Here is a 23086-nt window from a genome sequence, read left to right on the forward strand (position 1 = left end):
GGACTTTGCTTTTTTTTTTGGTTCAAGAATAGGAATGGGAATGGGTCGAGGACAAATTTTATGGGTTATAACTCAATTTTTTCTATTATCATAGACCATAAATAGTATTAACACCTTTTAGAAAAGACTAGTGGAAGTACACGCACATTCACTCCTACAATTGGGAACGCGGGGCTGCGCTCCCAGATGGGCCACGATAGCAAAATAATTTTGGTCCGTTTGATTCTAACTCCAACGTCCAGATCTTTTGATAGTCTCTGTTCACTAACCCGTACAAAAATATCTACCTTCTCGAAGCCTCTGCCCATCCACTCAATCCCCTCTCCCCTTTCTCCGACTCTCCGTCTCTTCCTCTCTCTCTCCCGTGCGACGGTGCACCGGCCGGGGTGGCCGTTCTCCGGCGCGGACCCTCCTCCCTCCCTTTTTTCCGACATGCTGTCGCGCCAGGCGCCTCCTCCGAGGCGGCGTCGCACCGGACGCCCTCGGCGCGGCCGGGGCCCTGTTCTCCGACGAGGATCCTCCTCCATCCCTCTCTCCCCACGTGCTGGCGCATAGGCAGCTCCTCCAAGGCGGCGGCGCACTGGACGCCCTCGGTGCGGCCGGGGCCCTGTCCTCGGCACGGCGACGCAACAACACGTCACGCCTGCCGTAGTCCATATAGCCGCACGTGGCAGCGCTGGCTGCGGGCGCCCTCCTCCTCGTCCTTTCCCCTCGTGCGCTGGGCACCGTCGATGGCCGCCGGTGGCCACCGGCGTCGCTTGCCCCCAGTGCTGCCTCCTCCATCTACTCCGTGTGTATTCATGTGCTGCAGGTGCTACAGGAAACCCTAGCAGTCTGGGCTAGGGGTCGCGGTGGTCTAGCTTCAACTCAATCCCCGGCGGTGGTGCCCTTCTCTAGTGTGGACGCGCTCGCCGGCGGCAGCAGCGGTGGCTACCAGGTTGTTGCCCCTCTGTCGATTGTGTGGGCGATAAGGTAACCTCCCATCTCTTCCCTCTCTCTCCGTCTTTTTTACTGGATGTCTTGGTGGTAGGAGCCAAAATTATTGGTGCAGTTACCAAATTTTGGTGAGATTTTTTTCTATATTTTTGGTACAATTGATGCAAATCTATTTCTAGATGCTCACCTCCCTTCAATCAGTCACAATGTTCCTCAAGTGCTGCATTGGTGAATACCCAGGCCTGTACAAACCAATCAAATTTATTCATGTATGTTCCTCAATATTAGATTTCCACATTTCAGACTAATGTTTTAAACAAGTTAAGAAATTTTGGATAGGTCAAAGCTTACTATAGCAGATGGAATGGTTTTCTTCCTTTCAAATTTGTGTCTGAATGTTCTGTGTAGACATGTATATTTTTTATTAAAATTTATTCCAGTTTGAGAAGTGAGTGCTCTTTGTTCATGTTCCAGATAAGAACTAATTTCTTTGAGCTAATTCTACAAAAGGGTTTTATTTTGCAAGGCAAGCATGGTGCAGGCTTAGATTTAGCTTCGTCTCATATTGATTTCTTCTTTTCAAAATTGTGCCTGAATGTTCTCTGTACACATGTATGTTTTTTTTATTTGTTCCCGTTTGAGAAGCGAGTGCTCTTTGTTCATGTTCCAGATAAGAACTAATTTGTTTGAGCTAATTCTAGAAAATGGTTTTATTTAAGGCAATCATGGTGCAGGCTCACATTTGCTTTGTCCCATATTGGCAACCATAGATGTTAGACTTAAATATTTGCTATGGCAAAACATGTTTTAGAATCATTTTACCTATTTAATTTTAGCATCTATCTTTACTTTTGTGAGCGAAGTAATTCACTATTACTGGGAAATGTTTGGTTGCTTCTTATATGTGCACTCTATATATACTTATAACAAGCCGAACAAAACTTTGCTTCTTGGAGGCCATGGTTAGAGAGAGTTTGTTTACCTGTAGCACATTAGCGGAGTGCCTAACAGTATGAAGCAATTTATAAATATTAAAAAGTTTACAAGGATTAGCTTCTGTATATGTAGGCATTGCCTCACCTTATGATTACCAATTATCTAATGGTGTGCCAGATAATTGATAGCTTTAGTACATCAGCTAAGATGAATCCTTTATTAGAATACAATATAATCAGTATATAGTAAATATATATTTCTATACGACCACCTGGTTTCCATGGCTCCATTTTTTAATGAATAAATAGTAAATACATTTTTTAAGATGTACGCTCTTTATTACATTATGTCCCTTTTAGCTAGCTTGTTGGTCACAGGTAATTTTCAATGTTGAACCCCTTCTTGATTTGTGCAATATAAGTATTCCATGAACTGGCATGATTTTGTACCATCCACAACACCTGCTATTTATTTTTTAGACTAGCAGCTACAACCCTGTCATTTATTTGCTACTGATAAAAATGCATAGTCAGAGTTTTTGAGTAGCTCACCTTATTATTACCAGTGATTTGATGGTGTGTTAGAGATTTTATACCTTTTCCATGTCATCTGAAATGGAACTGTACTTTTTGTTTAGTGAATTACCCTAACAATGCCCGGAATTTTTTTTGCTGGTCCAGATCGGCGATAGGTCATCTTCGGCTTTTCTTATTGGTCCACCTCTGCACAAGGCATTTGCTTGGCTGTGGTTTTTTCATGTCGTCTAAAAAACTATGTCCATATGTCGCTCTCCTATCGCCGCTCCACCCCTGTTGAACATCTCTTTCCGATGTTCTTAGCGTTTGGCATTTGCCATTTTCCCCTCTCTTCAGCCTGTGATGAAAATTTTATATCTATTGCTCAATGATATGATCTGATGTTCAGCCGCTTGTGAGGTACCTGGCATGACTGTTGCTTATATCATACGATTTGTCAGCATGCCTTGAAGCTCTAAGTAGATGAACAAATGATGATTGCTATGCTTCTGAGGCCTCTAGAAATCATGTCTTTGTTTACAAAAACATTCCTGCCTTCTTCATTGCTGCAACATACTTTTGCTGTAATTGTTAATTCACAAAGTCTTTTCCAAAATCCTTGGTAGTGTCATTAACTTTGCAATACCAATATTACCTGTTCATGATCTATCTCTGTAGAGTACCTCATTTATCGACTTTGTGGAAATTAGTCCCAATATGGTTTTGAGGCTCCTGTTGTACTGGTAACTTTTTTAACAAAAAAAAGTTCACTATACCGGTTTAAGGTTGTGTGATGTCGCCTTTGAAAGATTATGGCTTACATTTGTTACGTAAATAATAGTCCATTGCCTACTTCAGTAGCACAATATCTTTTATTAGTCCAAACTTCACCCATGAAAGGGAAAATTCAAGTGCATTTAAATCTTAAATTAGAGCCTTTTTAGTAACCTAATCTTGCTAAGTTCAATAGTTAGCGTGCAGTGCTAGGCTGCCAGCTGTCGAATTCTCACTGCTGCTCATATCTTCATAAGGTGAGTACTCTCCTTTTTCTATATCACCAAAGTATGTGTTGATTTTTCATCATGTGCCCCATTCCTGTTGATTTTAGCACCTACTCTGTTTGTATAAATTCACAATTCTGGATGGATCATATGGCGTTGCACCTTTGTCAGCACCCTGCTTGGATATCCTGCATGGCATCGCCCAGACCGGTCATGCGTCAATCCCTTTTCTTCTTCGTCCTTAGGGTTCTTTCCAATCTTGTTAGTCCTAATGAAATTAGATACTATCTTATTGTTCCTAATAAAATAAGATACTCTCTTCGTTCTAAATTATTAGTTGTTTTGACTTTTTGGGTACATCTATTTTGCTATGAGTCTAGATATAATATGTCCAGATGCATAGCAAAATGGATGAACCAAAAAAGTCAAAGCAACTTTGAAATAGAGGAAATACTTGCCTGCTTGACGGGGCTTCAAGGCTTGTCAATTTACTTTTGATTATGAATATCGGCCTTCCACAGTTTGACATGAGTTTGTTTCTTTTGTTGTGCTTTCGATTTCCAGTCATTGGTTAGCCTTGAAGAAATATGGACCGGTGTTATTGTTGACTGCTTCTGAATGGCTGCGCCGAAGATTTCACATCATAGCTGCCTCTTCAACAAGGTGAGGTTTTGTATGCCTTCCATTTAATGTAGACCTAGACCACAAAAGTAGATAAATTTGGTTGAGCCTATGAATTTCTCTATCATGTGATACACTTACAACCAATTACCTATAGTTAAATACTGTGTGCGTTTCTGTGCCCTCTTGCATACTTTTAGGTACAGGGTGACAGTCAACGAACGGGTAATCAACACCACAACAAATAATAGTCAACAATTCCTTAATTGTTGTTATACTTTATTAGTTTATAACATACCAAAGAGCCTGATACCAGGATATTCATTTGGATCCTTACTTTATTTCCCCAGGCAATTATCAAATCTCACTGTCTTGACCAATTCATAGAAGCAGTTCAGGGAATGTACGACATGTACTTGACCAAAAGGATGAGAGGGATATAAAAGTTGAATTGTGTGTTAACCTTGAATTAAACAGATTATTGACTTGAACTGTACAAGATCTTTCAAGTCATCAGCTCCACATATTTGCAAGAGTAGTTGTTGCTCTTCAAAATGCGAAAAATCCATGTACATATGTATTTATCTATCATCCTCAGTTTTCAATATGGTTTCTAGGTATGAAACCTGGTTATTATATTTGTTTGTCCTCTTCTGTTAATGATAGCCTATAATTATTTCCACTCGGCGCGCAGGGGCGCGCCATTCCTAGTATTTATGGTTGTGATAAACACCATCCTATGGTTATAGACAAAAACTTTGAGATCATAGAATACCCCGAATATTCTAAAATTTGTAGAACATCGAATAGAAAACAAATATTTTGTTATATCAATCAAGTACATAATATAATTATTTAGATGACAAAGTTGAGATTGAACTCTTTGTTTGCATTTTGGATGTCCATAAAGTATTTAAACTTTTAAAGATCAATAAGTATCACAACATGTCTCCTATCTTGATAGGCTAAAAATTCATATATTCTCACCACCAAAACTCTACTTGGTCGCACCGGGATGAAAATTCATATTCCACAATACTTACAAAACCAGCTTTAGATGGATGGGATAATTAATACTCCTAGTTGACACCAGTAGCTGCCAAATCAAATAAACCTTTACTTTGATCTCTCATATTTCACAAAACTACGCAACTCCTCGCCACGATCAAGCAAATCGTCGACCTTTGGATAGAGACGGAAGCACACCACCTAGAAGAATTAGTCCGCGAGTAATCACCATGTGTAATCAGGCTAAGGAGGCTACATCTTTTATATACTTTATCATCCCTAGTGTGCCCGTGTGCGTTGTAAAAATTTCTTCTTAAATACAAAGATACGCAAAACTTTTGCGTATTCGAGAAAAAAGGGTGAATATCAGGAATTAAAAGCATTTAATTATAAGTTTTTAAGAGCATCTCCAAGGGAGGTAAAATTATATTCTAAACTACAAGATTTAGTCATTGTGTAAAATAAAAAACTCACTCAAAGCATAGAGTTCCACAGCAGCCTTTGTATAGAATATCTATTGAGGACGATATGCTATATATGACAAGCGAAAGTTTAGGAATAGCAAGCTTGCTATTTTAGCAAACCAGATAGCACACCTGTTGGACTTTAATTTTTGCTTTAAAAATATAAAAATGGCGTAGATAAAATGGATAGTATATCTATTGGAGTTGCTCTAAGATATCTAATGACAGAGATGAGCCCCTAAACTTCAAAAAAGAATTTTTTTTAAAAAAAGGTATGGCTGTCTCCTCTAATGTGCGTTGGCAGACACGCGCCACAATTGAATGTCATGCCATTTGTTCACACGGCCGAAGATGCACAAGGGAGCCGAAGATATGGCAATAATGTTCTAATAACTTTTTTGGATTGGAAATACTGCAAACAAAGATATGCCAGTGGTGTATATAAACTCTGAACAATGTGCCATCACCATCCACGTAAGAGAACCATTCAGCAAAAAACATTACAACAAATAACTTGGTAGTACTAATAGACACGGCAAGTGATCACTGAAAAAAGAAAGTAAGCATTTTTTTAGAGAAGGAACCAACAACAGAATTGCAGGCCTCATATACAGTTTTATATTATACGACAATCCTTTTTATATATGGAAGAAAAATATCATGGATGTATAAAGAACTATAATTTATACAACATAATGGATAGGTATAGGGATACAAGATTCAACAGGATCACGACTCTCCTCCTAGGGCACAGAAGATATGTAATCAAGCTGGATCAAAAAGAGAGGCCTCCCTGAAATAACAAAGGTAGAAATGATTAGGCAAGAATCCATAAAAGCAACATGCTTATATACTATAGATACAAAATTATGAACAGAAGAAATTACAGGAAAGTCAGGTATTTCCCTCCCTCTCTTCATTTGTTTATTTCGATGGTTCTAGTGCAATCTTGAAGTTTAAGGCATTGAAGGTATATCAAGAGCTGTGTATAAATATATCTGCGACCCATTTGAATTACTGGGGTGATTTGCCCATTCAACGTCTAACTATGTGTGTATATATCATATATATACAATACTGTGATACATAAAGAGACAACAAATCTCGGATGGCAATGTTTGAGCAAAGCATTGTACTATACAGTTCTAAAAAACTATGCTTATTGCATATTATAGTTTGGAGGATCCAAATCAACTATGCTAGTTTATCAGAGAGCCTGTCTTATCAGAAGATAAAATTCCAAATAAGATAAACACTGGTTTCAAAATTTGAGCTTAAGCATTCTTTATTATATATAAAAAGAGACTACTACATGCAATGATCTTTAAAATGCAAACAATACTGAAATCAATATAAGATCCATGGCATATGAAATTTGTTAGGTGCCCTAAATTACATGACAACAAAGAGGAATACACAAAAAATTACATGTGGATATGTCTGATCAGGAGTTAAACCAAACTCCTGCAGTTTGCATATTCAATGTAGAACCATGTGTGAGGTGAGGACTCAGTAAATAATGCGAACGCAAGTAATACTATCCTCAAAGAAAAATGATTGTTGCTGCGTTACAGGATCATATTGTTTGGTTCCTTTATACCTAGGTCTGCCGACCTTAACTGCAAAGGGAGGAAAGAAAGCTAATGAGAATAGCTGACAAGAAAATACCGTTGATAACCTAAGTTGTATTGGACTACAAAAAGGTGACAACAAAATAGGAGGGACTAATAGCTTAGAAAAAAATTGTTTGCAGTAGAGTAATCAGTGACATCAACTCATATAAATTTTCTGTCTCAAGGAACATCCCTTTGGGATCAGGGAAACCCAGAGAAGTTCAACTTAACAGGGAAGCTTTTTATTGGGCCACTAAAAAAGAGCAAGTTCATGTTTGTTTTTCATACTATTAGGCCTCATTTGATAGGGGATACCAGCCTGAATGCCAGCATAGCTACAGTTATAAATCAAACTCAGTATCTTGACTAATCTGTGATTCCACCACAGTGCCTAACTGCCTATTTTTAGAATCAAAATAAAACAGATTAAGGTCATCCTATAGCCTATCGGAAAAGAAAAAGAAGCTAACACATTCACTGATTTTGGACTCCTTATACCAAAATAATCAGAGAACAGGAGAAAGAAGCTAATATACACTCACTCACCATATTGATCTTGGAGAGGAGAGAGGGAACCAGAGGCGCAGGCGGTGGTGCGTTCACGAGAGATGGGATAGTAGCTAGGTTGATGATGAGACTACATACTTCCCAAACACCTTCATAAGGATTCAGGTATAGTAATCCACCATTTGGGCCTTTGTCACGACTTCAACTCCAGGCTTCTCCATTCAGCAAGCCAAAACTCATTTTTCCCACCTGAAGATGAGCGATTAGAAGTACCATCACTAATGCTTACAAGGTTAGCTGTTAAGAGACTCAAGCTATGATTACCCTTCTCTGATTTGTTACCCTTATCTGGCTGAACAGATAACACTTCAGGCATCTCTGTACATTGAGAAGAGTGTTTCACTTTGTCAATCAGAGGTTCTAATCTTCAAATGCATCATCGAAATCAGCCCAATAGGTGGTGCAATTCCTAAACCAACAAAGTAATTAAACTATACCTTGGCATGCTAAAACTAGTTCAGAATAGTATGTCTGAGTCTGAATAAGGAGAACAATTGCAAACTTTAGAATGATTCAGAGAATGGCATGATAAGAAACACAGCTGAACGCAGCTGCCTGCAGTTATCGACAGACTTGTATAATTGTTCCCACTTTGTACGTCTTTCAGACTTTCACTCTGCAGGTTAAATGCTTTCTGACAAAATTATAGCATACCACAACTTCATCGCTGCCTAATTCATTAATCCCTAGTAACTACTACTAGTAATACTCTGCCGGTTGTCGTGGCGGTAACGGGCCGGTCGTGCTCTGCAGACGGCCGGCGGCAGCTAGTGCCACTCCAAGCCGCCGAGCGTGACGGATCCCATCCCCTCCCACATGTCGTCCGTCCAGCCGACCTCTTCCCCGTCCACGCCCTCCATGTCGCCGTGCCACCACCCGCCCCCGCTCGCGTCTGCCACCAAAACAAACCACCGCGTCAGGTTGCTGTTTGCTCACCGACTCACCGGCGTTAATAAGAATTCGGGACAGGGGATCTCGATCTTACAGTGGTTGTACAAAGTGCGGCCGCCCTCACCGCCGCGGCCGCGGCCACGGCCGCCGCGGGTGGGCCTCACGAGCCCCTGGCTACTCGCCGGCCGCGGCCTCGGGTCGTCGCCGAGCACCAACACACGTCTGGCCTTGGCGTCGCTCCCGTGCTCGTCGCTGCCTGGATAAACCGATATTTACTGTCATCATCGAGTGACAGACTGGCAGGAGGGGGAAGGTCGGGACAATTTGAGAGAAATGCAAGACGAGCATGGTTGGACGCGCACCAAAGGGACTCTTCCGCTTGCTCCTGAGGTCGCGGCGGCTCTCGACGTCCAGCCGGGGGGCGTCGCCTGAACCGCCGAAGCCGAGATCGCCGTCTTCCCCTGCCTCCACGTGACCGCCTTCCACTTTCGCCCCCGGGGCTGAACTGTGGAACCGCTTGAAGACCGCCGCGTTCAAAGCCCCGTCCGCGCCGCCGGCCCCGTCCTTCCCTGCGGAGCCCACCGAGGAGAACGCGCTCGGTTTCTCCTTAATGATCGCCTTGGTGACTCTGACAATCTCCCGCTTCGGCGGCTCCGGCGGAGAGATCGGTGCCTCCATCACCCCCTCCGGCGGCGGCGGCGGCGGCGGCGGCTGCTGTACCCCATCGACAACCCTGAAGCACGAACGGCGAACGCAAGGGACACAGATTGAAGAACTGGCCTCGAGGGGGGGAAATTTGGGAGGGATGCGAATCAGACGACATACCTGGGCTTGAAGAGAAAGGATTTGAGCGTGGTCTGCCCATCGGCCGACCGGATCCCGCTCGGATAATTCTTCCGGTGCTGCTGCCGCTTCATCCTATACTACCTCCTTCGTTTCCTTCTGGTTCCCCACACACAGACACACACGCTTTTGGGCTTTGGCTCCTCTTTTCCTCTCCCACTTGTGCAGGCTAGGCCGCTAGAGGGGCACTGCGCTACCGAAATATTTTGCCGCCAAGATCCTTTAAATTTCAGGCTCTCCCGCCACATTTTTTTGGGGAGAAGTTGCTTAGCCACACCCACACTGCCGTCTTGGGCTCTTGGCCTCCCAAACCTGTCGGCTGAATCAACTCCACACGATTCCTACAATCCTACAAGGTATGTATTACTAAATCATACACTTAAGATAATCGAGAAGCAAAACTTCAAGGACTCCAAGAGATTAGTAGCATACATTTTGTATAGTTTTGATTCAGGAGCCTCCGGTACAGCCAGAGTATGAACAGCAGCTGCACCACGGAGACAAGCAGGAGGATGGCCACCAGCGCTGGCCCGATACTCCACTTGTTATTCGAGCCTCGCTTCCTCTGCCGATGGCGCCGCCGAGATGCCATCCTGCGCAAGTGCCGCATTGAGTCGACGAGCCGAGCGCGCAGCGTGTCCGTGTCAGTGTCGGCCCACACTGCGGTGTCCACCTTTGCCACCCGTTGAGAATCGTCGGCCTTGGCGTCCATGGAGCATGGCGCGTCCTTGTGAGTACGATCATCGTTCACCGCCTCATTCATTGAGTCCTTCCTTACTGTGGTGGCTTCTGCCTTTCTCATGGTTGCTGCCGTGATATCAATGTGTTGAGACACAGGCTCCGCTATCTTCGGCAGGGATAGGCTGATGTTCTTGGCTGTTTCACCAGATGAATATTTCCCTGATTTGCTGCTGGCTGTCTCCGTGATTTTGCTTTCCATGCCGAGACTTTTCTTCTTTGATGAAGCGTCTGTGCCACCGTTTTGATCTGCAGAAGCTGCCTGTAGCGTCTTTATCGTCTGTTGGTTGCTGCAGGCTAAACCGGCAAGCAATTTGGAAGGCCCTGAATCACAGTTAGTTGTACTAGCGCAGAGTGCTTTGGATTCTTCATGATTTAGCTTGACTGACGAACTGATATTGCCGTCCTCCGTCAGCTTTCCATTGCTGTCAACAGCATTAGCAGGACCAAGAGCATCAGAAACTTCTCCCTCTTTGTCTGACATCTGTTGTTTGCTGTGTATTAAACTGGAAGCCAGATCTCGAGTGGTTTCATTGATAAAGACTGTATGAGATGCTTCATGGATGAAACTGCTACCAGTGACACCAGCAGATTTCTCTGGTCCTTCTTTGTCTGATGGATTTTCTGGCATTGGAGTTGCATTTGTGCTTCCATTTGCAGAAGTTGCAGTCTGGCCTTTAATGTGTTTCTGACTTACTATATCTGATGAGTAGATGCTAACTGCAGCGTTATCAGCAAAATCATCTTTTCCTTTATTGGATGCCACCGCTTGCCTTGGATGAACTAGGCTAACATCTTTAGTGACAGTAACATCAGCAGTGGTGCCTTCACCTTTCTTGGATGTATGTTCTTTCCTTCGGATACTAGTGAAGTTAAAATCTTGACTAATTTCAGTATTGTTGATTGCTTGAGACCCTTGTCGGACCAAGTTATGACCACTTGGGGCAGCAGATTCGGTAAGAGTAGCATATCCATCAGTGCTAGGTTCAGAAGAAACGTCCTTTGCTGTTTTGGACTCTGTTTGCCTGGGAAAAGCCGATGTCACTATGTTATCATCACAGATTTCATCATTGGTCATTGACTGAGACTCATGACTTGTAGCTTTTGACAATGAACCAGGATCATTATGATTATCAGTCACGACACAACCAACTTTTGCTGCAGATGCTGTAGCTCTTGTTGGGTTTGAAGGAAGCGGCACAGCTGAATCTGCTCCGTCCTCAACCTCATCATCTTCAGGAGCAATTTCTGCTAGCTTGTGCAAGCGACGATGAGTGAGCCCCAGCATGGTCCTCCCCAAAGAATCCTCTGATTTCCTACCCGATACAATTTCTTCAGCCCTGGTAGTTCCTACCTTCAATACTTTTGAGTCAAAGAATCCTCTGATTTCTAGATAACTGGAACCTGAAGATGAAACTGAAATATCATCAGCATTATCAGGATCTGCTTCATTCTCTCTGACACTGAGGTTGTCTTCATCACTCACATTGCTCTCAAAGATATATGGGCTCCTATTATAGTATATGTAGCTGGAACCAGTGGAGTACCCATGAACTTCCTTGATGTTCTTAATCACAGGCCAGTCTGGACCGTCAACCAAGCACCTTTTCAGCAGCCTAACTGTGCTTGTGAAATTCAGTGATCGAAGCTTGGAAGCATGTGCCTCAATCCATTTGGGCATGTCCCGCAAGTCATGATCAAAGATGTGCACTGTTTGTAATCCGTCTACATTCTCCACACTCTCCAGCACAGGGCAGTGGCACATGTTGATATCTTCGAGGGAAGGCAGGTTTGATATCCTCTTCAAATTAGGAGTGTTCCAAACGCTCAATTCCCTCAGTGTAGCAATGTCATCCACAGCCTCAAGGCTTGCCATATCCGCTATGTGCAGCTTCGTCAGGGATGTCACATGTCTGAGGCCAATAGGAAGATTGTGCAGCTTGGGGCAGCTCTCAAGCTGAAGTTCCTGCAGAGATGGAAATGCCCCTGGTTCGATGTCTGTCCATGTCTTGAGCTTCTTCAGCCCTTGGAAGTGCAGGTTTTCCAGCTTTGGAAACGGCACCTGATGTTGGTGTTCAGTGCCTGTGAACTCTGCACCTATGTCCTTCAGAGCTAAAGAGTCTGCTATGTACAAGGATCTCAGTTCTAGCAAACGGCTTAATGGAGGGAAAGACTGGCAGAAGTTGCACCCAACGATGTCGAGATCACGGAGATTTGGCAGAAAGGTCACTGATAGCCATCTTGGGAACCTTGTCCCGAAGTAGTTTACAAGCTTCAGTGACTCCAGGCATAGTGGCGGATTCATCTCTTCGAAGATATCCTCAATCTTTCTGACCAACTCTGGTGTCTGAAGTGGCCTGACAGTGCTGCTGCACGACAGCTCGAGCTCCCTGAGATCTTTCTTGGCATCAAGTAACATCTCAGTTGCCTCCGATCGATTAGCAGCCTTCTCAAGCTTCTGTATGTGCAGTGTTCTCAGCTGAGATAAGTTCTTGAGCTCATCCAGAGGCCACCCGCTCCTATCCTGAGCGGCACACGCCTCTTTGCTCGTCACAGTGAAGCAGCAGAGTGATGTGATGCTTCTCAGATGGCCTACTCTGAATGCCGCGTCATTGATCACTGTGCCGGCAAGGTCAAGGTCCCTGAGTCCTCTCAGATGCTCTATTCCTTTTGGCAGCACGTGCAGTGTCTTGCACCCTCTTAGCAGAAGGAATTTCAGGCTCCACAGGTTGCCTACGGATTCTGGAATTGCCTGAATCCTTGTGTGAGACAGGTTCAGGAACCTCAGGTAAACAAGATTGCCCAGGTTCTCTGGAATCAGCTCGACTGCTGTTTCGCTGAGGTCTAATACTTTGAGATGCTGCAATCTTGAAAAGATGCTTCCTTCAGTCGTAAGTGGGTTCTTTTGAAGAAGCAGCGTTCTTACCCTTTCTAACTTGAGAATCTTCTCAGGTACCGCAGCCAGGTTTCTTCTTGTTGGTAATATGCCCTAGAGGTAATCATAGAGATGATTGTATTACATTATATCCATGACATATTATGAGTATATTGAATATCCATTGAAAGGCAACTTGTATCGATTGACAATTATGTGAATTGTTTTGTGAAACTCTTTTACTTGTATGGTTATTCTAAAGTTGTCCCTGATCAATGTGTGTGAGACATACAAGTATATTAGATCAGCACAATATTAGTTGATGACCATGTTTCACAGGTCATGGACATAGAGATGTCAAACTAATATTGTGGGCACATGTATGACATAGGGCTGGATAGACCCAACGTGAGATGTTATAGTCTCTATTCACATCATATATGTTATGTCCTTAGACCTGAGATTGTCGTATGCATTCGAGATGTGAAACGACCTACTTAGAGACTATCAAACGCTACTCCGTAACTGGGTAGCTATAAAGGTAGTCTTCAGGTTTGTCAGGAAACATGCTGCGAGGCATAGTCAATCAAGATGGAATTTGCCCCTCTTGATTGAGAGAGATATCACTGGATCACTCAAGTGATTGGATCAACAAATGCATGGCCGTGCTTGGGTTAAGTGTTAACCCACGAGTTGAACCAAATATCATGAGGCAAGGGAGCAACATGTATGTGGTGTAGTGGTTCGTCTGATATGATCATTTGCGTGCATATAGGAGTTGTCACGCCTTGCTAGAGGCCGCTGTCAACTATTGAGCGAGTAGGAGTACTCGGCCCATGTCTATGTGTACGTGAACCCATAGGGTCGCACGCTTAAGGGGCTGGAAGCCTAATTCGGGTTGGACCCGAATTAGACAAGGCTTAGGGTTACTAATGGGCCTCCAACTCGGGAGCACATTAGGGACGCCTATATAAGTAGAGGGAGGGGCGCGGCCAGACTTGATCCACGCCTTTTGGCAGCCGCCGTCGCCCTCCACGCTCGCGCCTTCGCTTCTCGCGGACCTAGCAGTCCGGAGGCGCATCGCTTCTTCCCCGTACGTGTGGGACACCTCGGAGGTGCTGCATCTGGAGCACGAGGACGAACCGCAAGTGGTGGGAGGACTTGCTGGACGACCACGCAACTGCACGGCACTGCTACGACGTGTTCGACTACATCGAGTCGTCTTCCGCTGCATCTACACGTCGAGTGGTATATCCGTAACCTATCTCTAGCAGTAGATCCTGGATTATGGGGCGAAAATTTTGATTTTCTGGCTAGCGTAGCGTCCTCGTAACTCTACAGTGGTATCAGAGCTATTACTGCCTCGTTATAGGTTCGGTTTTGTTCATATGATGATTTGTGCGGTCGTTGATGAGTCTCTGATCTTGGTTCATCATCTTGCCGTGATTGGTCATGTAACGATCTACTCGTACCGGTCGGAATTCCGCCATCCGAGTTAAGTGATACATGTAAATCCAATCATGTCGAGTTAGAGATCAATTAGATTGATTGAATTGAACCCTAGGTCAAGTGCCGGGCGCATATGATGCGCGGCGGTGGTAGATGGGATCTACTGCTGGACGCCGGGTTACCGCTGTTCGGTAAAACAGCCATAACTCTTAAACCGTAACTCGGATTGAGACGATTCCCGCGTTGCCGCATAGGAAACGAAATTTTAGTCGGGATTTCGCACCGCTTCGCCGTGATCGCCGATTTTAGAATCGCGAAAAACCTCTTGGAAAATAGAGTTTTTGCCCCTGCAAGTTTATGTGTCAGAATCGCATAACTCTGTTTTGCAGGAATTCATGACTGGTATAGCCCTTATGTGTATGTGATGCATGTGTGTAATTAATTCATGGTTTGCACGTCATGAGGACAATATGGCAGGAGCCTTTTGATATTGTCAAAATTAATGTAATGGCCTGCGTGCCAATCTGTGATGATACAATCCGCGATTATGTAATTTTATTTCACTGCCTTGCGTTAGTGATTGATTAATCATGGCGGATTCATCACATGAAGGATGGCATACGTAAATCATGGAGATGGAGATCGCCATGGTGAACAGAAAGATGGAGATAGAGATCCCCAAAAGGAACCATGGGCTATACCAAGTCATACGTGTTTAATGCCGTTCTTACTACATTCTACTTTCATATGCGATGATGTTTTTGTCTACATAAGCGCGGTAGTGAAGTAGAACGATCCCTCAGCAATGTCTAAGTGGAAATGCTTCCCCAAACCTTGCACTGTCACCGGTCTTGTACAATTGGTGGTGGGTCTATGAAATTAGGGTACCACTAATTTTCTTTGACTAGACAGGTTTGTATCGGATACTTACTGCATAAGGGTTGGTTGCTTAGACAAAGTCATCCTAACGGTTAGGGACTTTGAAGCATGAGAGTTGGGCGTGAGGCATAGAGATGCTACCCAACAACAAGAGTCATATGAGATATGATTAGCAAGGAGTTGCTTACCGATTTACCATGCCTGCTAGCGGTGATGCTAAAGCTCACTAGTAGACATGTTAGATGTGGATCTTGAATCACTAAGTATCAATAGAGGGATATTGATTTTAGTGGGAGTAGATTAATAAATTGTTTATTTTGTTTTACTCCGTCTTGGATATATTGTCTTAGTATTTTGCATACTTTTGTTGTAGATCAATGGCTGCCGCTAACAAGCAACCGTTTTCATTGCGTTCAATTCTTGAGAAAGATAAGTTAAATGGAACAAACTACGCGGATTGGATCCGCAACCTGAGAATTGTTCTCAGGGCTGAGAAAAAGGAAGATGTTCTAGACACCCCACTTCCTGATGAGCCTGCTGAAAATGCACCCGCTGCTGAGAGAAACGCTTACAAGAAAGCATCTGATGCTGATCTTGAAGTGAGTTGCCTCATGCTTGCTTCCATGGAACCAGACCTACAAATGCAGTTTGATGGTCACTCGGCGAACGATATGATCGTGGCGCTTGAGGAAATGTTCCAAACTCAAGCCAGGACTGAAAGGTTCAATGTTTCCAAGGCTTTGGTTGAAACTAAGCTAGCAGAAGGCGCAGCGGTTGGACCACACGTGATCAAGTTAGTTGGTTACACAAACAGGTTGGAGAAGCTAGGCTTCCCAATTGGCGATGAGTTAGCCACTGATTTCATTCTTGCATCGCTTCCGCCTAGCTATGGGAACTTCATCTCGAACTACCATATGCATGGGGCCGAGAAGGGCTTGAATGAGCTGTGTGGGATGCTTAAGCAAGCAGAGGCAGACATCAAGAAGGGTGCTAGCAGTAGCCATGTGATGGCAATCCAGAACAAGCCTAACTTTAAGAAGAAGGGCAATGCGTGGAGGAAGAAAAAGGGCAAGGCTAAAGGTGAGACCTCTAAGCCAAACCCACCTGCACCTAAGGCTGGACCAACTGCGAGCACCAAGTGCTTTCACTGTGGTGGGGAAGGTCACTGGAAGAGAAACTGCAAGGTGTACTTGGAGTCCATAAAGGATCGTGGCAGTAAAGGTACTTCCACTCGTACATTTGTTGTTTATATTACAGATATTTTTCTCGCTCAATCTTATATCAATTCTTGGGTATTTGATACCGGATCGGTTGCTCATATTTGCAATACGATGCAGGGGATGATAAGAAGTAGGAGCGTGGAGAAGGGAGAAGTTGATTTCCGCGTGGGCAACAATGCAAGAGTTGCTGCGTTGAACGTCGGGATAAAGCAGCTTCACCTTCCTTCAGGATTTATTTTGGAGTTGAATAATTGTTATTTTATTCCTAGCTTGAGTCGAAACATTGTGTCGCCTTCATGTTTGATGGAGGATGGTTATACATTCGCGAGTAAAGACAATGGTTGTGTAATATCTCGTAATGGCATGTTTGTGGCTTCTGCTTCCATTGTGAATGGGTTATTTATTTTAAATCTTGATGATTCACCTATCTGTAATATAAGTGCTAAAAAGCCTCGGCTTAATGAGTTAAGTCCTACCTATATGTGGCATTGTCGTTTAGGTCATATTAGTGAGAATCGCATGAAGAGGCTCCATAATGATGGACTTCTAACTTCGTTTGATTTCGAATCTTACGAGACATGTGAGGCTTGCTTGCTTGGAAAGATGACTAAAACGCCTTTCACAGGTTTTCCTGAGAGGGCGATTGACTTGTTGGAACTTATACATAGTGATGTGTGTGGACCAATGAGCACGACAGCTAGAGGCGGATTCGAATACTTTGTAACCTTCACTGATGATTTTAGTAGATATGGTTATGTCTACCTAATGAAACACAAGTCTGAAACCTTCGAAAAGTTCAAGGAATTTCAGAACGAAGTAGAGAATCAACGTGGCAAGAAAATTAAAGCTTTACGATCTGATCGTGGAGGTGAATATTTGAGCCACGAATTTAGCAATCATCTAAAGAGTTGCGGAATTGTTCCACAGCTTACGCCGCCTGGAACGCCACAGAGAAACGGTGTGTCCGAGCGACGTAATCGGACTTTGTTAGACATGGTTCGGTCTATGATGAGCCAGACAGACCTTCCACTATCGTTTTGGGGATACGCTCTAGAAACAGCCGCTTTCACACTAAATAGGGTACCGTCTAAGTCCGTAGTTAAGACACCATATGAGATGTGGACTGGTAAGAGTCCCAGTTTGTCTTTTCTAAAAATTTGGGGTTGTGAAGTTTATGTTAAACGACTTATGTCAGATAAGTTAACACCCAAATCGGACAAGTGCTTCTTCGTGGGATACCCAAAGGAAACTTTAGGGTATTACTTCTATAACCGATCAGAGGGCAAAGTGTTTGTTGCTCGGAATGGTGTTTTCTTAGAGAAAGAGTTTCTCAAAAGAGAGAAAAGTGGACAAAAGGTGTATCTTGAAGAAGTTCAAGATGAGCCGACAGGAAACGACTCCAAAAGTGATGCTAATGTAGCAGAACAAGATGAGATACCTGTGGCACCACCACAACCACGAAGGTCTACAAGAGTCATAACCCCATCGGTAAGACTTCGTGAAGCACGAGGGGAGCTGTTGTTGTTAGACAATGACGAGCCAGCGACTTATGCGGGAGCAGTGATGGGCCCAGATTCTGAGAGATGGCAAAGTGCCATGAGATCCGAGATAGATTCCATGGATGCCAATCAAGTTTGGAACTTGGTTGATCCACCTGATGGTGTTAGACCCATCGAGTGCAAATGGATCTATAAAAAGAAAAGGGATATGGATGGAAATGTTCAAGTCTATAAAGCTCGACTTGTCGCAAAGGGTTTCCGGCAAGTTCAAGGAATTGACTACGATGAGACATTCTCTCCAGTAGCGATGCTTAAATCTATCCGGATCATTCTAGCAATAGCTGCTTATTTCGATTATGAGATTTGGCAGATGGATGTTAAAACAGCCTTTCTAAATGGAAATTTAGAAGAGGACGTGTATATGATACAGCCCGAAGGTTTTGTTGATCCAAATAATGCTAGAAAAATATGCAAGCTAAAAAAATCTATTTATGGGTTAAAGCAAGCATCTCGGAGTTGGAACATTCGTTTTGATGAGGTTGTCAAAGGGTTTGGCTTCCGTCAGAATGAAGAAGAGCCTTGCGTTTATCAAAAGGCTAGTGGGAGCGCTGTTGTGTTTCTGATCTTGTATGTGGATGACATACTATTGATTGGGAATGACATTTCTATGTTGCAATCTGTAAAGACTTCAATGAATAATAGTTTTTCTATGAAGGATTTAGGAGATGCAGCATACATCTTGGGTATTAAGATCTATAGAGATAGGTCGAAGAGGCTAATAGGATTATGCCAAGATACGTACATTGACAAGGTGTTGAAACGGTTCAACATGGAGCAGTCCAAGAAAGGGTTCTTGCCTATGTCACATGGTATGCGTTTTAGCGACAAGCAGTGTCCTTCATCAGATGAAGAGCGCAAACGCATGAGTAAGGTTCCATATGCTTCAGCAGTTGGTTCCATCATGTATGCCATGATATGTACTCGCCCAGATGTCTCATATGCTCTAAGTGTTGCGAGCAGGTACCAAGCTAATCCTGGTGAGAGTCACTGGACGCTTGTTAAAAACATTCTTAAGTACTTGAGAAGGACTAAGGATGAGTTCCTAATCTATGGAGGTGAGGAGGAGCTCGTTGTAAATGGTTACACCGATGCTAGCTTCCAAACTGATGTAGATGATTCACAATCTCAATCAGGTTTTGTGTTCACAATAAATGGTGGTGCAGTTAGCTGGAAAAGTTCCAAGCAGGAGACAGTGTCTGATTCTACAGCAGAAGCCGAGTACATTGCAGCTTCTGAAGCTGCAAAAGAAGGTGTTTGGATGAGACGGTTCCTCATTGAGCTTGGTGTGTTTCCTAATGCGGCTAGCCCATTGAATCTACATTGTGACAACAATGGGGCCATAGCGCAGGCTAAGGAGCCAAGGAATCACCAGAAGAACAAACATGTACTTCGGAAATTTCACCTCATTCGTCAGTTCATCAAAAGAGGTGAAATTAAAATGTGCAAGATACACACGGATTTGAATGTAGCAGATCCGTTGACAAAGGCCCTTCCACAGCCTAAGCATGAGGCGCACAAGAGGTCTATGGGTATTAGACATCTTAGAGATTAACTCTAGTGCAAGTGGGAGACTGTTGGTAATATGCCCTAGAGGTAATCATAGAGATGATTGTATTACATTATATCCATGACATATTATGAGTATATTGAATATCCATTGAAAGGCAACTTGTATCGATTGACAATTATGTGAATTGTTTTGTGAAACTCTTTTACTTGTATGGTTATTCTAAAGTTGTCCCTGATCAATGTGTGTGAGACATACAAGTATATTAGATCAGCACAATATTAGTTGATGACCATGTTTCACAGGTCATGGACATAGAGATGTCAAACTAATATTGTGGGCACATGTATGACATAGGGCTGGATAGACCCAACGTGAGATGTTATAGTCTCTATTCACATCATATATGTTATGTCCTTAGACCTGAGATTGTCGTATGCATTCGAGATGTGAAACGACCTACTTAGAGACTATCAAACGCTACTCCGTAACTGGGTAGCTATAAAGGTAGTCTTCAGGTTTGTCAGGAAACATGCTGCGAGGCATAGTCAATCAAGATGGAATTTGCCCCTCTTGATTGAGAGAGATATCACTGGATCACTCAAGTGATTGGATCAACAAATGCATGGCCGTGCTTGGGTTAAGTGTTAACCCACGAGTTGAACCAAATATCATGAGGCAAGGGAGCAACATGTATGTGGTGTAGTGGTTCGTCTGATATGATCATTTGCGTGCATATAGGAGTTGTCACGCCTTGCTAGAGGCCGCTGTCAACTATTGAGCGAGTAGGAGTACTCGGCCCATGTCTATGTGTACGTGAACCCATAGGGTCGCACGCTTAAGGGGCTGGAAGCCTAATTCGGGTTGGACCCGAATTAGACAAGGCTTAGGGTTACTAATGGGCCTCCAACTCGGGAGCACATTAGGGACGCCTATATAAGTAGAGGGAGGGGCGCGGCCAGACTTGATCCACGCCTTTTGGCAGCCGCCGTCGCCCTCCACGCTCGCGCCTTCGCTTCTCGCGGACCTAGCAGTCCGGAGGCGCATCGCTTCTTCCCCGTACGTGTGGGACACCTCGGAGGTGCTGCATCTGGAGCACGAGGACGAACCGCAAGTGGTGGGAGGACTTGCTGGACGACCACGCAACTGCACGGCACTGCTACGACGTGTTCGACTACATCGAGTCGTCTTCCGCTGCATCTACACGTCGAGTGGTATATCCGTAACCTATCTCTAGCAGTAGATCCTGGATTATGGGGCGAAAATTTTGATTTTCTGGCTAGCGTAGCGTCCTCGTAACTCTACACTTCTCGAGAGTGAAACACGCCGTGGTGCGAACGGAGCATCGCTGTCTACCAGCAGTCGATACGAGTCTCCGTTCAACTCCTCACCATGTGAGAGCAGCTGCGCCAGAGCTCGCAGCATGTCGTGCGTGGTGCACCACGCGGCGCCACCGTGTTCATCTTCGTCTCCCGGCTGGAGAAGGTGCCTTGTGATGAGCTCATCGTAGTACTCCTCGGCCACCTCCTCGACACTGGCGTCGGCTCTGATCTGCACGAAGCCTTCAGCTATCCACAGCTGCACGAGCACGCGCCTGTCCACGGCGAGGTCAGAGGGGAACAGCGAGCAGTACAGGAAGCATTGCTTGAGGTGACACGGCAGGTCGTCGTAGCACAGGTATAGAGGCTTCATGGCCTCCTCCGCGAGCCCCTTCACCAACCACGCCGGGCTGGCGAGCACCTCGCCCCACTCTTGGGCGGTCGCGTCCCGTGTCCTCAGGACGCCGGCAACTGCCTTGATCGCCAATGGCACACCGCCGCACTTGTCAGCTATCCCCTCACCCACGGCCTTCAGTTCACCGGCCGTGGCCTCGTCAGCTATAGAGGCCGCCGTGCGAAGCAGCAGCCAGCCATCGTCGACGTCCAGCTTCTTGACGCGGTGGACGTGGCCGGCGCCCATCTCCCGAGCAATGCTGCCGTGCCGCGCCGTGATCACCACCTTGCTGCCGCGTCCAGCAGCGCGCTCGAGCGGTCTCCTCAGCACGTCTTCCCACACCCCGCCGTACCGCACGTCGTCCAGCACGAGCAGGAACCTCTTCTTCTCCACCAGCCTGACCAGCGTCCTCTCGAGGTCGGCGAAGCTCTCGCCGCCCGTGGTGTCGCCGCCGAACGAGTCGATGACCTGGGAGAGCAGGGCGGCCTCGCTGTACTCACTTGGAACGCGCACCCATGACCTGGCCCCAAAGGCGCGCCGTATCCTCTCGCCGGCGTACACCTTCTTGGCGAGCGTGGTCTTGCCGATTCCGTCGGGCCCAATAATGGCGACGATCGTGCAGCCGGTTCCCCCGTCCGTCTCTGTCAGCTGTCGGACGAGCCCGGCCGCGTCATCCTCGATCCTTGAGCCAACGATGTCCCCGGTCCTCTCAGGTTTCCGGAGCCTATGTGCCGTGCGCACGGGCACTGAGTGATGATCGCCAACGAGGGATGAACGGAGCTGAAGCCGATGCTTCTCCTTCAGGATGACCTGCAGCCTCCGGTTCAGGTTGTTGATGTCAGCCGCGATGTCGCCACGGGACACGTCCGTGTCGCAGCAGGAGGATAGCAGCCGAGGAAGAGCCTGCCGGCCAGGGAAAAAAAGGATCGAGTCAATGGATGGATGAACCTGCAACAGACGCTGTGCAGAAGTGCCGTGATTATAGCTCTCTATGTGAAGCAAAGTGGTGATCTTGCCTGGTGGTGGTGGTGCTGTTGGTCGTGGGCCCTGCGCCGGCGCGCGGCGACCCTGCACCGGTCGACGGCCGCGTCCGCCTCGTAAGCGGCAGCGCGCACATTGGCCAGCCACCGCGCCGCGCCGTCGTCCCCGCACGCGGCCCGCGCCTCGGCGTCCCGCACCGCGGCGCCCACCCGCTCCAGCCTCGCCACCAGCGTCTTGGCCTCCGGCGCGACGCCCATCCGCCGCGCCACCTCCCCGGTCACCAGCCCGCGCCACCGCACCGCGGTGTCCGGCACGAACGCGCCGAGCACCGCGGCCATGGCTCTCGCCGCCGCCCTCCCTCGAGTCCTCGACACGAAACTGGGCAACGGGCCGGGACAGGACGACTCCGGACGGAGTCTGGTTAGTGGTTACGGCCTGGATTTCTCGCCGAGAAGACTAATCGGCCGGTCGTTGCGGATAGTTAGTAGAAAAATAAAATAAATAAACCAGTTGCGATCTAGAATCAAAACGAAATAAGCGACGCCCGCCGTCTGTCAACCCTAGGAGAGCCACGTCGGTCAGAATGTGATCACGTCCCGGCCATGGCGTCATGTCGAGGTTATGCTGCCATCTGTTAGACTGTTAGAACCTAATCTTATTCTTAGATAAGGCAAAAGTACGTATGTATTAGAGGAAAAATTTATCTCGTCATCTCAATAAGAACTGGTATGGTTTGTTAGGAAATTAATGATCTCGTCATCTTGATAACA

The 23086-nt window shown here is 45.5% G+C and overlaps 2 protein-coding genes and 1 long non-coding RNA gene across 4 annotated transcripts; 1 reads left to right on the forward strand and 2 right to left on the reverse strand.

Annotated features, from left to right (window-relative positions):
* On the forward strand, positions 297–4647 carry LOC110433803. 2 transcript variants are annotated; one of them, XR_002451158.1, is made up of 3 exons: positions 297–972; positions 2553–4051; positions 4360–4647. It is a non-coding gene; the product is annotated as an uncharacterized LOC110433803 (long non-coding RNA). The 2 variants fall into 2 exon arrangements; XR_002451144.1 differs by having other exon boundaries at positions 302–4051.
* LOC110431731 lies at positions 8161–9576 on the reverse strand. Its single transcript, XM_021451183.1, has 4 exons — positions 9378–9576; positions 8915–9285; positions 8647–8808; positions 8161–8553 (listed from the first exon to the last, which is right to left on the reverse strand). Exons 1-4 carry the CDS (start codon positions 9467–9469, stop codon positions 8429–8431), a joined length of 750 nt encoding a protein of 249 aa, XP_021306858.1. The 5' UTR covers positions 9470–9576; the 3' UTR covers positions 8161–8428.
* On the reverse strand, positions 9709–22654 carry LOC8067432. Its single transcript, XM_021450832.1, has 4 exons — positions 22451–22654; positions 21678–22382; positions 20923–21266; positions 9709–13105 (listed from the first exon to the last, which is right to left on the reverse strand). Exons 1-4 carry the CDS (start codon positions 22652–22654, stop codon positions 9799–9801), a joined length of 4560 nt encoding a protein of 1519 aa, XP_021306507.1. The 3' UTR covers positions 9709–9798.

This window comes from Sorghum bicolor, chromosome 1 (genome assembly GCF_000003195.3).
Source record: "Sorghum bicolor cultivar BTx623 chromosome 1, Sorghum_bicolor_NCBIv3, whole genome shotgun sequence".
NCBI lineage: Eukaryota > Viridiplantae > Streptophyta > Magnoliopsida > Poales > Poaceae > Sorghum > Sorghum bicolor.